The sequence below is a fragment of the Mus caroli genome, chromosome 7 (assembly GCF_900094665.2).
Source record: "Mus caroli chromosome 7, CAROLI_EIJ_v1.1, whole genome shotgun sequence".
Classification (NCBI taxonomy): domain Eukaryota; kingdom Metazoa; phylum Chordata; class Mammalia; order Rodentia; family Muridae; genus Mus; species Mus caroli.
In genome coordinates this window covers 53229797-53242702 of record NC_034576.1, presented here as the reverse complement: position 1 = coordinate 53242702, position 12906 = coordinate 53229797, and the positions used below count along the sequence as shown (strand labels likewise).

At 41.2% G+C, this 12906-nt stretch overlaps 1 protein-coding gene across 1 annotated transcript in view; it reads right to left on the bottom strand.

The window, feature by feature from the left end:
- Window positions 1–12906, bottom strand: part of Nell1 (neural EGFL like 1) — an 807173-nt gene that overhangs the window by 631986 nt on the left and 162281 nt on the right. Inside the window, exon 5 of the mRNA XM_021166735.2 lies at window positions 2249–2345. Within this exon, the coding sequence (XP_021022394.1) occupies window positions 2249–2345 (97 nt within the window). The remainder of the gene's footprint in view (window positions 1–2248; window positions 2346–12906) is intronic.

Genomic DNA, 12906 nt, shown 5'->3' with positions numbered 1-12906 from the left:
GAGAGAGAGAGAGAGAGAGAGAGAGAGAGAGAGAGAGAGAGAGAGAGCAAACAATCCTTTTATAGCAAGCCATGGCCTTACCTGCCTGTTGCTAGGCAACTGTTGGGTGGAGCCTAAAAGAAATGCTAACACCTTTTACTGTGTGTAAATTATATCTTAATTTTCAAAGGAAAAGATCAAGACTCTGTGTTTCTAGTTGGAATATACTCTTCTAGATTTTTTTCTCTCCTCCATATATTTAGTCCCTAAGGATTTCCTTTCTTGTAAGTGCAATGACAAATTTAAAAGGATTGCACCCATATTTTATCCAGCATTTATAGGTATTTCAAACCAGGAGAATTTTTAAAATATCAGTCTTCCATATTACCAGAGGCAAAGCCTACCACCATTCTTTATAGAACAAGAGTATTTTAAAATTTAATAGTGTTAGGTTTTCAGCTCATTTTATCACAGTATCTTCATGTTTCCACAAAGAAAAGCAATGCAGTTCCTGTATCGTCTTCATAGCCAAGGAAACCAAACCCAAAGAAGGTGAGATTTTACTTCTTATGTATGAATAAGTACTTGTTCCAGATTCAATTATCATGTATGCTGATGATGGACCCAATCTCTTCGATCAATGTGATAAAACACCAGGATGAAGGCAACTTAAAAGAAAGAGTTTAATTCGGTTTAAAGTTCTAGAGGACTAGAGTCTATGACTGTGTGAAAAGGCACTGTGGCAGCCAGCTAGATCAGTAGCTAAGATCCACTAACAGAAAGCCAGTCAAGAGAGCTAGCCCCAAATGGTTCTTACCAGAGTCTTTGGCAACCTCAAAGCCAGCTCCCAGGAACATATCTCTTCCAGTGAAGCTACGCCTCCTAATCCTTCCCAAATGGTTCTACAAACTGGGAACCAAATATTCAAACAACTGAACACATGAAGGATATTCTCCTTCAAACCACTGCAGTTATTTAAATCTTTCAGAATTAAGAGTTTAATGAGATACATCCAATGGGTAATTTATGTTCTTGATCACCCAAGCCTACCAAGACAGAAAACTGAGTAGTTTATCTAATGAAAATGCAATGTAACAATATCCTAGGGTAAACCACTCAGTTTCAAAATATCTATTTTATAGAGTACTTATGCTATTAAGTGAGCTAAAACCATGTATATTCAGTAAGTATTCAGTAACCATTGCTATGCCCTTCCACTAATACAATTTTATGCATACAACCAGCAACCTCTTCTGTACCTAAAGCATAGAGAACATCATGGAAGAGGTGCTGCAATAAATGTAAGAGCCAAAGCTTGGGAAGTCACTATGAGTTTGTGTCTTCTAGACATGGAAGAGAAGCTTTACCCATAAAGTAAATGGGTAAAGCTTCTCTTTACCTCTTTACCTCAATACAGATGCCTAACAAGCTCCAAACAATGACAACACTAATAGACATGCTAATGTAGAAGGGGGAAATTTCATGAGACCTTATCCCTGACAAAGGACTATAGTCAACTAACAACTGCTAGCAGAGAGAGAATTACTCTTTCTCCAAAATGAACTCTTCCCTAATTGGTTATTCAATACCAAGGAGTAAGTCCTGACATTGTATACAAACAAGTAATACCAAGTGGACTCAGTATGCTATATTTATAATTTATGCATATATTTATAAAAATATTAATTTTCTTAATTACTTTTCTATTGGTATAAAGAGACATAATGACCAAGGAAACATATAAAAGAGAGAATTCAATTTGGGGCTTGTGTTTCCAGAGGGTAGTAATGGCCATGACCATCATGGTGGGGCATGGCAGCAGGCAGGCAGGCATGATGCTGAGCAATAACTGAAAGCTTAGATGTTGAAACAAGAAACACAAGACAAAGAGAAAGAACTAACTGGGAATGGCATGAGCTTCTGAAACTTCAAAACCCAACCCCCAGTGATACACCTCCTCTAACAAGCCTATACCTCTTAATCCTTCCCAAACAGTTCCACCAACTAAGGACTAAGCTTTTAAATAGGCAAGCCTATGGGAGCCATTCTCATTCAGACTTCCATAGTAATCAAAGAAAAAAGAGGCCATGATTTCGAGAGGGAGTGGCAGGGAGGATGTGGGAGAGGCTGAAGAGAAAGGAAAGGGGGAAATGATTTAATTATATTCTAATTAAAACTGTAAAAAAGAAGAAAGAGGGAGGATGGAGAGAGAGGCGGGGAGAGGGAGAGGGAGGAGCATTTTTCAATATATGTGAAAATTAGAGCTTACTTTGAAAAAGCCATGCTTTTGGTTACGTTGCCCAAGCCATAGATTGCTTCCTGGAGGAAGGTTGGTCTCCGGAGGGTCTATCACACGCTCATAAATCCTGTAAAAACAAAGAACATAGTTGCTAATAGAGGGACTGCCATGATGTTTGCAGAGTTGTACATAGCTGCTAGTTTAAAGAGGTTAAGGTAATAAGGACACATGCTCCACTATGTTCATAGCCTTATTTATAATACCCAGATCCTGGAAAGAACTCAGATGTCCCTCAACAGAGGAATGGATATAGAAAATGTGGTACATTTACACAATGGAGTTGTATTCAGCTATTAAAAAGAATGAATTTATGAAATTCTTAGGCAAATGGATGGAACTAGAAAATATCACCCTAAGTGAGGTCACAAAAGAACATACATGTTATGCATTCACTGATAAGTGAATATTAGCCCAAAAGCTCAGAATACCCAAGATACCCAAATTCATAGACCACGTGAAGCTCAAGAAAAAGAAAGACCAAAGTTTGGATACTTCTTCGGTCCTTCTTAGAAGGGGGAATAAAATACCCATGGTAGGAGATACAAAGTATGGAGCAGACACTGAAGGAATGACTATCCAGAGACTGCCCCACCTGGGGATCCATCCCATATACAGTCACCAAACCCAGACACTATTGTGTATGCCAACAAACGCTTGCTGACAGGAGCCAGATATAGCTCTCTCCTGAGAGGCTCTGCCAGTGCCTGACAAATACAGAGGTGGATGCTTGCAGCCAACCATTGGACCTGTGCTCAGGCACAGGGTCTCCAATGGAGGAGCTAGAGAAAGGGCCCAAGGAGTTGAAGGTGTTTGCAGCCCCATAGGAGGAACAACAATATGAACCAACCAGTACCCCCAAAATTACCAGGGTCTAAACCACCAACCAAAGAATACACATGGAGGGACCCATGGCTCCAGCTGCATATGTAGCAGAGGATAGTTTCATTGGTCATCAGTGGGAGGAGAGGCCCTTGATCCTGTGAAGGCTTGATGCCCCAGTGTAGGGGAATGCCAGGACCAGGAAGTATGAGTGAGTGGGTTGGTGAGCAGGGGGCAGAGGTAGTGGATAGGGGTTTACGGGGGGGGGGGCGGGGCAGAAAAGGGATAACATTTGAAATTTAAATAAAGAAAATTAATAATAATAATAATAAAAAAAAGGTGTGTCATGCTTTAAGTGATATACGGTACCATGACAGAGATCTCCATGGCAGTACTGGGCACACTGTCTGGGTACGTCATGCCTTTCTTACCTTCTTTACCATGAGGTTGGGAGATGGGACTAAGAAGACACCATTTTGAATATATACCTTGACCAATGACCCCTGCCCAAACTTAGAAGGAAGTGATTTTATCCCAATGGTACAGGTCAAAGAACTGATGTAAAGAGAATGTAAGCATGTCCACTAGTGCAGCCAGCAGAGATGAAGTACATGTTACCATTGTGGTAAAGCTGTCGTCTCTCTGGCTCCAGCAACTGCCACATCGACACATCCCATCAAGAACCAATCACAAGGTATTCATTAATAGACTTATGCTCCAAATTCCATAATAGGTAATAAGAAACTAAAGCAATGAGCTTCAGACAGACAGACCCATACAGTCCTACAACCATGAAACTTAAGACAGATAGCACCATGAAACATCCAACAAATCCCAGGCTTGCTCACATAGAAGGTATGACTTCAGAACAACTATTTGTCTTGGTTTCATCCTGCCAACACAGGGTAAACAGTGAGACAGCTTAAAATCTGTGCTTTCTGGAGACCAGCTAATCCCAACCCTCCATTTTCCCCCATAGCAAAAATCTCTCAGTACTTGTTGTAGTTTTCTGTGATAAATACTATGACAAAAATCAACATGGGATGGAAAGGGTTTATTTGGCTTACATAAGCAAGAAACAGAGACCATGGAAGAATACTGCTTACTGGCCTATTCCCAAGCTTACAGTTGGCTTCCTTCCTTATATAGCCTATGCCCACCTGTCCAGAGATAGTACAACTCACAGCAACCCACTTCAATCATTAATCAAGAAAATGTCCCCAGTGTTATGTCCATAGGCCAATCCAATGGAGGCAATTTCTCTACTGAGGTTCTCTCTTTCCAGATGTGTCAGGTTGATGACCAAGATTTGTGTCACAGTGCTGGAGGCCCAGAGAACTCTCAGTGGAGTGAAACAGAGGGAGTCGTGCATTTCAGGTCCAGGTGAGAGCCCTACCTACTCATGTTTTCCACATTCTTTGCTCAGGGCTGCTCCTAAAGAGTCATTTTCCAGGTCATGTCAGGACCTCCAGGTTGTCATGGGGCTGAGTACCCCTTGCTGGAGAACAGAGAATGGTGTATTTCTCTAGAAGGTTCTCAGAAGGGAAGTGTAGAAGAACTGAAGATTTCCAGTTTTAAGGAAAGTAAAACACAGAAAGACTCTTGCTTTAAGGAGCTGATATACTACAGTATTTTACCCAAGCTATGTATCCTGAGACTCTACCTCTCCAGGAATATGCAGTTCAGAAGACTCTGTACAACGCCTTGTTAGGAACATGAATATATCAGGGCTTTTTCCACTAATTATATTTCCATCATAAATGGAAACTCAAAACATAATTAAGGAGACATAAGTTTCCCTTAAGAAGATAGGCCATGTTTTCTTCACAGGAATCCAACCTTTTGTGTGTATTAAATGAGTCTTCTTGGGTAAAACAATTTGTGAACGTGGCTTTATAGTCTAACAATATATTATATACTTTCTCTTAAAGGGTTCCCAGGCTTGATATAATGGAAAAGCTAGAAACAAGCCGAACTTACAACAAAAGAGGAAAAAAAAAGCATAAGTTATAAAAGTATCATCTTCCAAGAATTTACTATAGTCATTAAAAGTGATAAATATGCAGATTGTGAGAAATGGGAAAATATATACAAAATAATTTTCTCTAGAGGACATGAAATATAAAGTTATTTATGTACTGTGGAGATAACGGTGGAAAAGTTATGTTTGACATTGGTGGATACAAGACAGGCTAAGGAGAAATGGAGATCACTGTATTTAGGGAAAGAGATAGGACCATAATTTTCTACAAGGCTGTCTCGCTAATAAATTTAAAACGTTGTCAACCCATTTACCTTAGCCTGTATTTTCAAGTGTTCACCTCTGTCAGAGTCAGAGGAATTTTCGGTGCCGATGCTTTCTTCCTTACATTCAATATACTCTTGAGCCATCTCCACTGAGCAGGGTGGGCCTTAATTAATATTTATAGAGCACACAAGTGAATGGATGATGGAATAACTAAAAAATACCAACTCTTCATTCTCTCCATCTTCTTTCTGATCATGGCAGCTGCTCCTTGTGCCTTGAAAACAGTGGAGGAAGCAAATATTTGGCATCTGTCACCACCAACTAGAACAGGGTGACCCACAGGACATGTGTGTCACACTAGTGCACCAATGTTGTATGCCCAGTTCCCACTAGGGTCTTCTCTATAGGTCAGGGAAAAGTATAAGATGCTGCCTCCTTGGCAACCAATGCCTTCCAAAAAGCAAGAATCCATAGAGAATATGTGCAGCAGCAGGCAGAATCAGCAAATTGGCTATATGTATAGCAACATAGGGATTTTAAAGGCACACGATATATTTTTAAGCTTGCAAACTCTTCATAAGAGACATCAGCCAGATTAACAAGTATAGCCATGGTGCGAGAGCTTGTAAGTACTGGGCTTTGAACTCAATGTTCAGCCATTCTTCTGCACTGCCTACCTATTTAGATATTCAATAAAGAGATTTCACTGCAGAAACTGTAGCCAAGCTATTGCTTCCCCCAAAAGTTAGACTAACAGAACCTGTAATTTTTTTCAGAGAAAATACCAAAGTATACAATGAGATCATGCTTGGGTAACTCATGAAGTATCTAAACCTCTGAATGGTGCATGCTCACTTAGTAAGCCAAGTTGGTATCTTTTTGTACAATAGCAATATAAAAGTATAATTTATACAAATAAATTACTAGTCCTGACTTTATTGACTTATCTAGAAGGAAGGGAAAAGAGAGATCTCGTTACCAAGACAAGGACGCATTTTGCAGGCTCACTGAGATGGTCACTAGATTGAGACAATTTGCAGATAAGCATTCTCAGAAGACAAGCATGTCTGCAGTGAGAAACAGCTCTTTTCTGTGCCAGTTTTTCAGGTGGACTGTATACCTTTTATGTATTATGTTTAATGTCTTTTTGGTTTTTTTGCTCTTTTACTGATCTCTGGGACTATATGCTAGAATGGCCCATGTGAGTCCCTCTTCAACCTTTGACTGATACAGCACACTACTGTCTCTAAGATCATGATCATAGCTGGGCTTGCCTTTCCAAACTTCCCAGCAGAGGAAGGAAGAACTTGGGTATCTCAGTGACCTTGGCCTAGCATGTTTCTCCTCAAGCTGTTTGCATTTCCTGACTGTCACTGCTCTTATCCTCTGCAGGGTCTGTATGGAGTAGAGCCTTCACCTCAGGACTCAGCCCTGTGTCTGATCCATTGTACCCTTTACTGATAGATCTTCCATGATAGTCTATGAAGCACCTCAGAACCACCTGGTCACTCTCTAGCACTTAGCTTGTCTTGCCCTGATCAAAACGGGTAACTCCAAAATGGGTCCATGGGTCCTCTGCTCATTGACTCTGTCCTCCCATAGGATACCTTGAAAGAGAGACCTTGTCATTTGCAAGCAGCATTTCTAGTGTCAAGGAGACTGCCAAGCCAAAGTAGTATACATCTACTCAGAATGAATGAATGAACAAATAAACAAATGAGTGAATGCTTCCTGGATCTTCAAAATCGGAGGATGATAGATAGGTAAAAAAAAAAAAAAAAAAACCCTACCAAGTTGAAACTTTACAATAAGTAATTCATAAAGCTGGATAATTCCAACTGGGAAAAGAGTTCGTTGGAAGAGGCACTTTGCAGCATGCTGATAACCCTTAGAGAAATAAAGTCAGTAAGATGAGTGAAATGTGATCATCCCTTCCTAGCATCTTCCTCTGCCATCTCCACCTCATGAGATTTACACACAAAACTAGAAAGAAGCAAGACAAATGCTTCTCATTGTTTCCCACCCAGAAAAGTGAGGGGGTAGCAAATTTAAATCTGTCAGGCAGGCACGTTGCTAACAGGGAAGCTAGATAGCTGTATTTCAGAAAGAAGGATAAACAGTGGGCAACTTGAAAATTAATTAGATCAAGAGCTAAGTCAGTGACTTACAGTTTCAGTTGGCTACATTATCATCATCCCAAATAACACTGCAGTTTTTCTTCGGATCATATAAATCTTTTAGCTTTTACCAAATTTATCACACTCTCATAGCCTGTCTGATACAAATAATGAATTACTCCACCGTCATCTGAAATCTACCCCTTCTTTTGACTGCAGAAAACCTAATTCCCACTTAGTCCTGTATCTGAGGCTTCAAGCTCACTTGAGCCATTAAACATGGTGCTGACTATTAAGTGGTATTGGAGGAGTTATGGGAATTGTGCGTGCCATTAGTATCCATCAGCAGTTTAAAGTATGAGCATCTCATTTCTAATACAACACCATGCAAAATTAGCCATCCCGTCAGACATAAAACCTGCCTTAGGAAAGCGAGCAGCCGAGAGTAACTGACAGTCCAAATAAAATCATCCACTGGATCAAGGGTTCACATCAGGAATTTCTTCACAAGGAGCAAGCCCTCTTTATATGTGACTTTGAATAACAACATCCCCCGCTTAAACGACCAGTCCATATTCCTCAGAAAACTCGAACTTCCTGTTTCAGGGCAATGCCCTCGGAACTCAACACTATGCAATGTAAGGGTTGAACTATAAGACAAATGAAAGAATATTGAATGCTTATTTATCTAGATGAAGAATGACCTCTGAAGGGACCTCAGGGACCTTTCCTAACTACATAGAAGAATGAATTTCCAATGGAAACACATGAACTGTTATGTATTACATCCCTGTTTACTAAGACATGAGGAAGCCCTACTAAGGCTCTGAATGAAGATGTTTATCTTGGGCCTTGCCACCAACTGCAGGAAAGCTTCCATGCACTCCTGTGAAAGGACATTACAACAACCTTGCTTAGTGTGTGGAGAAACCTCTTCCCAGAAGAATGTCAAGATGCTCCCTAGGAAGTTCCCTCTGCAGAACACAAGGTCATTTCCCCAGATGTCCCCACTGCTGTGCCGATGGGTGACCTTGCATACAGTAACCTCTTCTTCTAACTTAGGCTGTAAGAGACAAGCACACACTTTTTCCTGGTGGCCTCATAGAGAAGTGTGAGAATAACAGGTTTTTGAAGGCAACTAGAAAATCTGAGAGCATCCATCTGATGTCATTAGCATTATTCTTGACACCCACAAATGTTGAGTCCAGAGGTCTGCACTGTGCCCAGGGGCTCCTTAAATCTCATTCACTGTGACAGGGCACATCACCAGCTGTGCACAGTGGCCTGCTCATTGCCTGGCTGCTGTTACTATTTTCTAACATGGAACACACAGCCCAAAGAGCTTGTACCAGAGGGACATGAAAGGGCACCCCCAAGGAGCAGCTCTGTACTCCCCTCCTACTAATCGGCTTAACAAATCCAGATGACACTCAACAAATAATTAGATCTTTAAAATGCACCTCTGCCATGAGATGGGAGAAACAGAGTGTCACAGGGAGAGGAGCTGGCTGTGTAGTCTGGGCTGGCTGACCAGAGAGTCCCAGGGGACCTCTGTCTGTGCCTTACCAGCTCTGGGATTACAAATGTAAACTATAATACCTGACTGTTTTTAATGTAGGCTGTGGGGATTGAACTCAGGTTCCGTGAGAACTTTACAAGTTAGTCCATATCACAAGCCCATCTTCTACTTATTCTTCCTAAAACTTTTTCTCTGCCTGAAGTTCATAATCCAGAATCAACCTAAAATGCTTCAGATTTGCAGATCAAGGTCAAATAACACAGTCACATAATTCTACAGACTTAGTATTTTATCTGTGACTTGGCAGTATCAGTGTTTCTTAAGTCTGTAGGAAACTACGATGCTGGTGTTATGGTTTCAGCCATAAGAGACTTGATGGAACACCATCAGGATTAAAAGTGACATTAATAGGCAGGAATCAGGTCAACTCAAGATGAAATTTAACACTTGGTGGGGGGAAGCTTACATGCATAAGATATGCAAGCCTCTTAAACACAATGTGTGAGAGTCTAAGAGTGAACAGAACTGCTGTATAGCTGATGGGGGGCTCTTAGCTCTTTTTACATCAACAGTGAGTTAAAATAATACCATCAAAAGAAAGACTGGGTGAAGTGGAAAGTTTTGGTTTGTTTGGAAAGTTAATTAATGTCAAATGATGTTTTGCTGGAACACACAGGTGAAAGGATGTTTTGCTGGAGCAGACACCAAGGGAAGGAATGTTTTCCTGAAGCACATACAGGTGAAAGGATGTTTTGATATAGCAAACATGTGAAAAGACCTGTACTGAAGGAGTATAAATATGATCCCACAGAAAGTGGGAGTTGAGTGATGAGAATTGGTTTGGTATGCTCTGCCTCACTATTCCTCAATAACTATCTGCATGTATTGGTTCATCTTGCATAGTGTTGTTGATCTCTACCAGTGGTGACACGAGAGAGAGCTCCCCCAAAGAACTGCCTGTGAGGTTCCTACAGAAGCTTGCTGCTTCCATAGCCTCACCTTGGGCTAGTTGCTGAGCCTTGTGGTTTCTTCAGGCTTGAACTATGGCTGCTGGTTCATGCCTGGTGTCTGCTTGCAGAAATTATCTGACTGTAGCTGCTGGTTCATGACTGATGTCTGCTTACCTAGAGGACTGGACTGTAGCTGCTAGTTTATGTATTGTGTCTGCCTGCTTAAAGGATTGGTCTGCAGCTACTGAGTTATATTTGGTGTTTGCTACAGGACAGAACTGCTGAGAAAGAAGATCAAGTTTGCCCCCCAAAGAACTATTGCTGGACAGGTCCACTTCCCCCACTTCCTAATAACTTTTCTCTTTCACTACCTCTGCTGGATGGTAGACTAGAGGAGAGGTTGAACCCTTATTAAAAGTAGGTTGCAGCCGGGCGTGGTGGCGCACGCCTTTAATCCCAGCACTCGGGAGGCAGAGGCAGGCGGATTTCTGAGTTCAAGGCCAGCCTGGTCTACAAAGTGAGTTCCAGGACAGCCAGAGCTATACAGAGAAACCCTGTCTCGAAAAAAAAAAAAAAAAAAAAAAAAAAAGAAAAAAAGTAGGTTGCAAAAAAAAAAAAAATCTGTCTACAATTGGGAGTTTAAACTATACCAGAGAAGTCCAGTCTCATCAGGCTCAAATCAGTCCATCTGCTTAGAGAGTCATGTGTACTTCTAGAACTTTCCAAACTAAACATACACTTCAGAAGGAAACAAGAAGAATGTGAAGGCCCTAGGAGCCAAATGAAGAAACAAATGACAGAAGGGCAGAGGCAGTCTGAAGAAGACTGACGGGTGGCAGAGTCTTCACATATGAGGAAGAAGCCCTGGAGAGGAATTAAATGTACTCCAATATCTCATGGGAGTAAAATGTGCACTGTGCAAGGTTACAGTGTCAATGTGGCAGGACCTAGAACTACCCAGGAGACAAACTCTGTGCCTATCTGGGAGGGACTTCTAAGATTATATTAACTAAGCTGGGAAGACCCAACCTCATGTTCCACGAGTGAGGATCTTAGACTGGAAAAAAGCCACAGAACACCAGCATTCACCTCTCCCTGCTTCCTGAGAGTGATTTCCATTATGAACAGCTGCTGCACTCTCCTGCCACCGTGCTGGCCCCAACATAATAGTCTGTCCCCTCAAACTGCGAGTCAACTAATCCTTTACCTTCCTTAAGTTGCATTTGTTGGGCATATTGTAACAACAACAAGGCAAGTAATTAATACATAATAACAGGACCATTAAGCTTGAGAAAGGATGAATTTTTTAGCAGTCAGAGAAACATGCACAGAGAATAGACAGCCTGGTCACTGTGAACCTCCTCTCTCTATAGAGCTTTGCTGCTGAAAGTAGAAGAGCCAATTAATCTCAAACCCAGAGATAGAGTCTCTGCCTCAAAAGCTACTGGAGCAAACTTTGAGTGAGCTCTAACTATAGTGCACAAGTATATATACTTTATAATCATTGTAATAATGTTAATAATAGGCACACACCCTGATCAACTGTCACATGCTTGTGAAAGTGAAAGGACTTCCCTGAAATGAATGGCAGAGACAAAATTCAAACCCAGATGTAAACATTTAGTGCATGGCATTGCCTTCTGTCTTGCAGTGGATTCTGCTCTGGCAGAGTAAAACACCCAGTGGGGAGATTACAGAAACATCATGAGACAGAGAAGGACCATCTGGCCTAGGGTCAGCAAGCCCCTGTGCATGCCTTACCTCTCCTGTTCACACTTTGTAACCTAGGGAAAGTTACTGTACCTCAGATGTTTTTTTCAACCATGCACTTTTTGTTTTAAATATGCCTTTGTGCAGTCAAGGCTGAACTCAAAGCCACTTACTATGTAGCTGAAGATGACATTGAACTTCAGATCTGCCTGCATCCATCTCCTAAGTGCTGGAATTACAGGCATACTACCACCACACCTAGCTGATTTTAATAGCAATTCGTCTTATACAGATTTTCTGTAAACACCCAGATAATAGTCTAGAAAGTATTTCATGAAGTTGTAAATGCTCTTTACAAGTGCACTGTTATTAGTGTCATTAAGGAAAAGAAATGCTCTTATCTTCACCAAATAACCTGAAAGATATTTTTGTTTGAATTATTTTCAGACAAACTGCCGAAGTCTTCATAGAAGCCATTTGGCTTTACTGGATAAGCACACTTTACACTTCAGCTCTCAATTTCTACAGATGAGGATGGTGGACGTTCTAATGGGAAGGAGAATTGAGTTTGAGCCTTCAAACCACTCTGTCAACAGTGCCTCCAGCAGCACTTGGAGGCCATAGCTGTTGCTGCCATCTTTTCCAGGGATCCAGACAAAACATGCTATGTACAGAGCTTAGTGCTGCGCCAGCTAGCTGTCTGTCACATCTGTTGTGTTATTCCCTGAGATGAAGACTTAAATGTTTTTCATATGATAAATGAAAAGCCTGCTGCTCATGTAAGACATACTTGGGTAGCAGGGACTCATAGGTCAGAAAGGACATTGAAAGTCTTCTAATCCCACCTCCATCTGCTACTTGTAACATTAATATACAAGCATCCAAAAGCCATCTGTCAGCAGTGAGCAGGTATACTTGCTCCTATAACAGCTTGAAGCTTCCCAGAGCAAACAGAACTCCCCAAAGGCCTCATGATTGACATTTCCAAACAACCCTTGTTGTTTGGAATATGTCAGGGTATAGCAGCTATGGTAAGGAACAAAGCAAATATTTCACAAACTCTCTCTCTCTCTTTTCGGTTTTACACAGCTACCTCTAAAACCCAAGACATAATCCATATTCTTTGGCTCTTTCTGGGATTCTTGATGGAGGTTGGACTTGAAGACTTCGATGTAGTCTTTTGGTAATGTCCAAATTTTGCTAGGCAAAGGGAGAACTTCATGAGTGTGTTAAGAATACAAATTTCTGGGTCCCTCAGACTTACC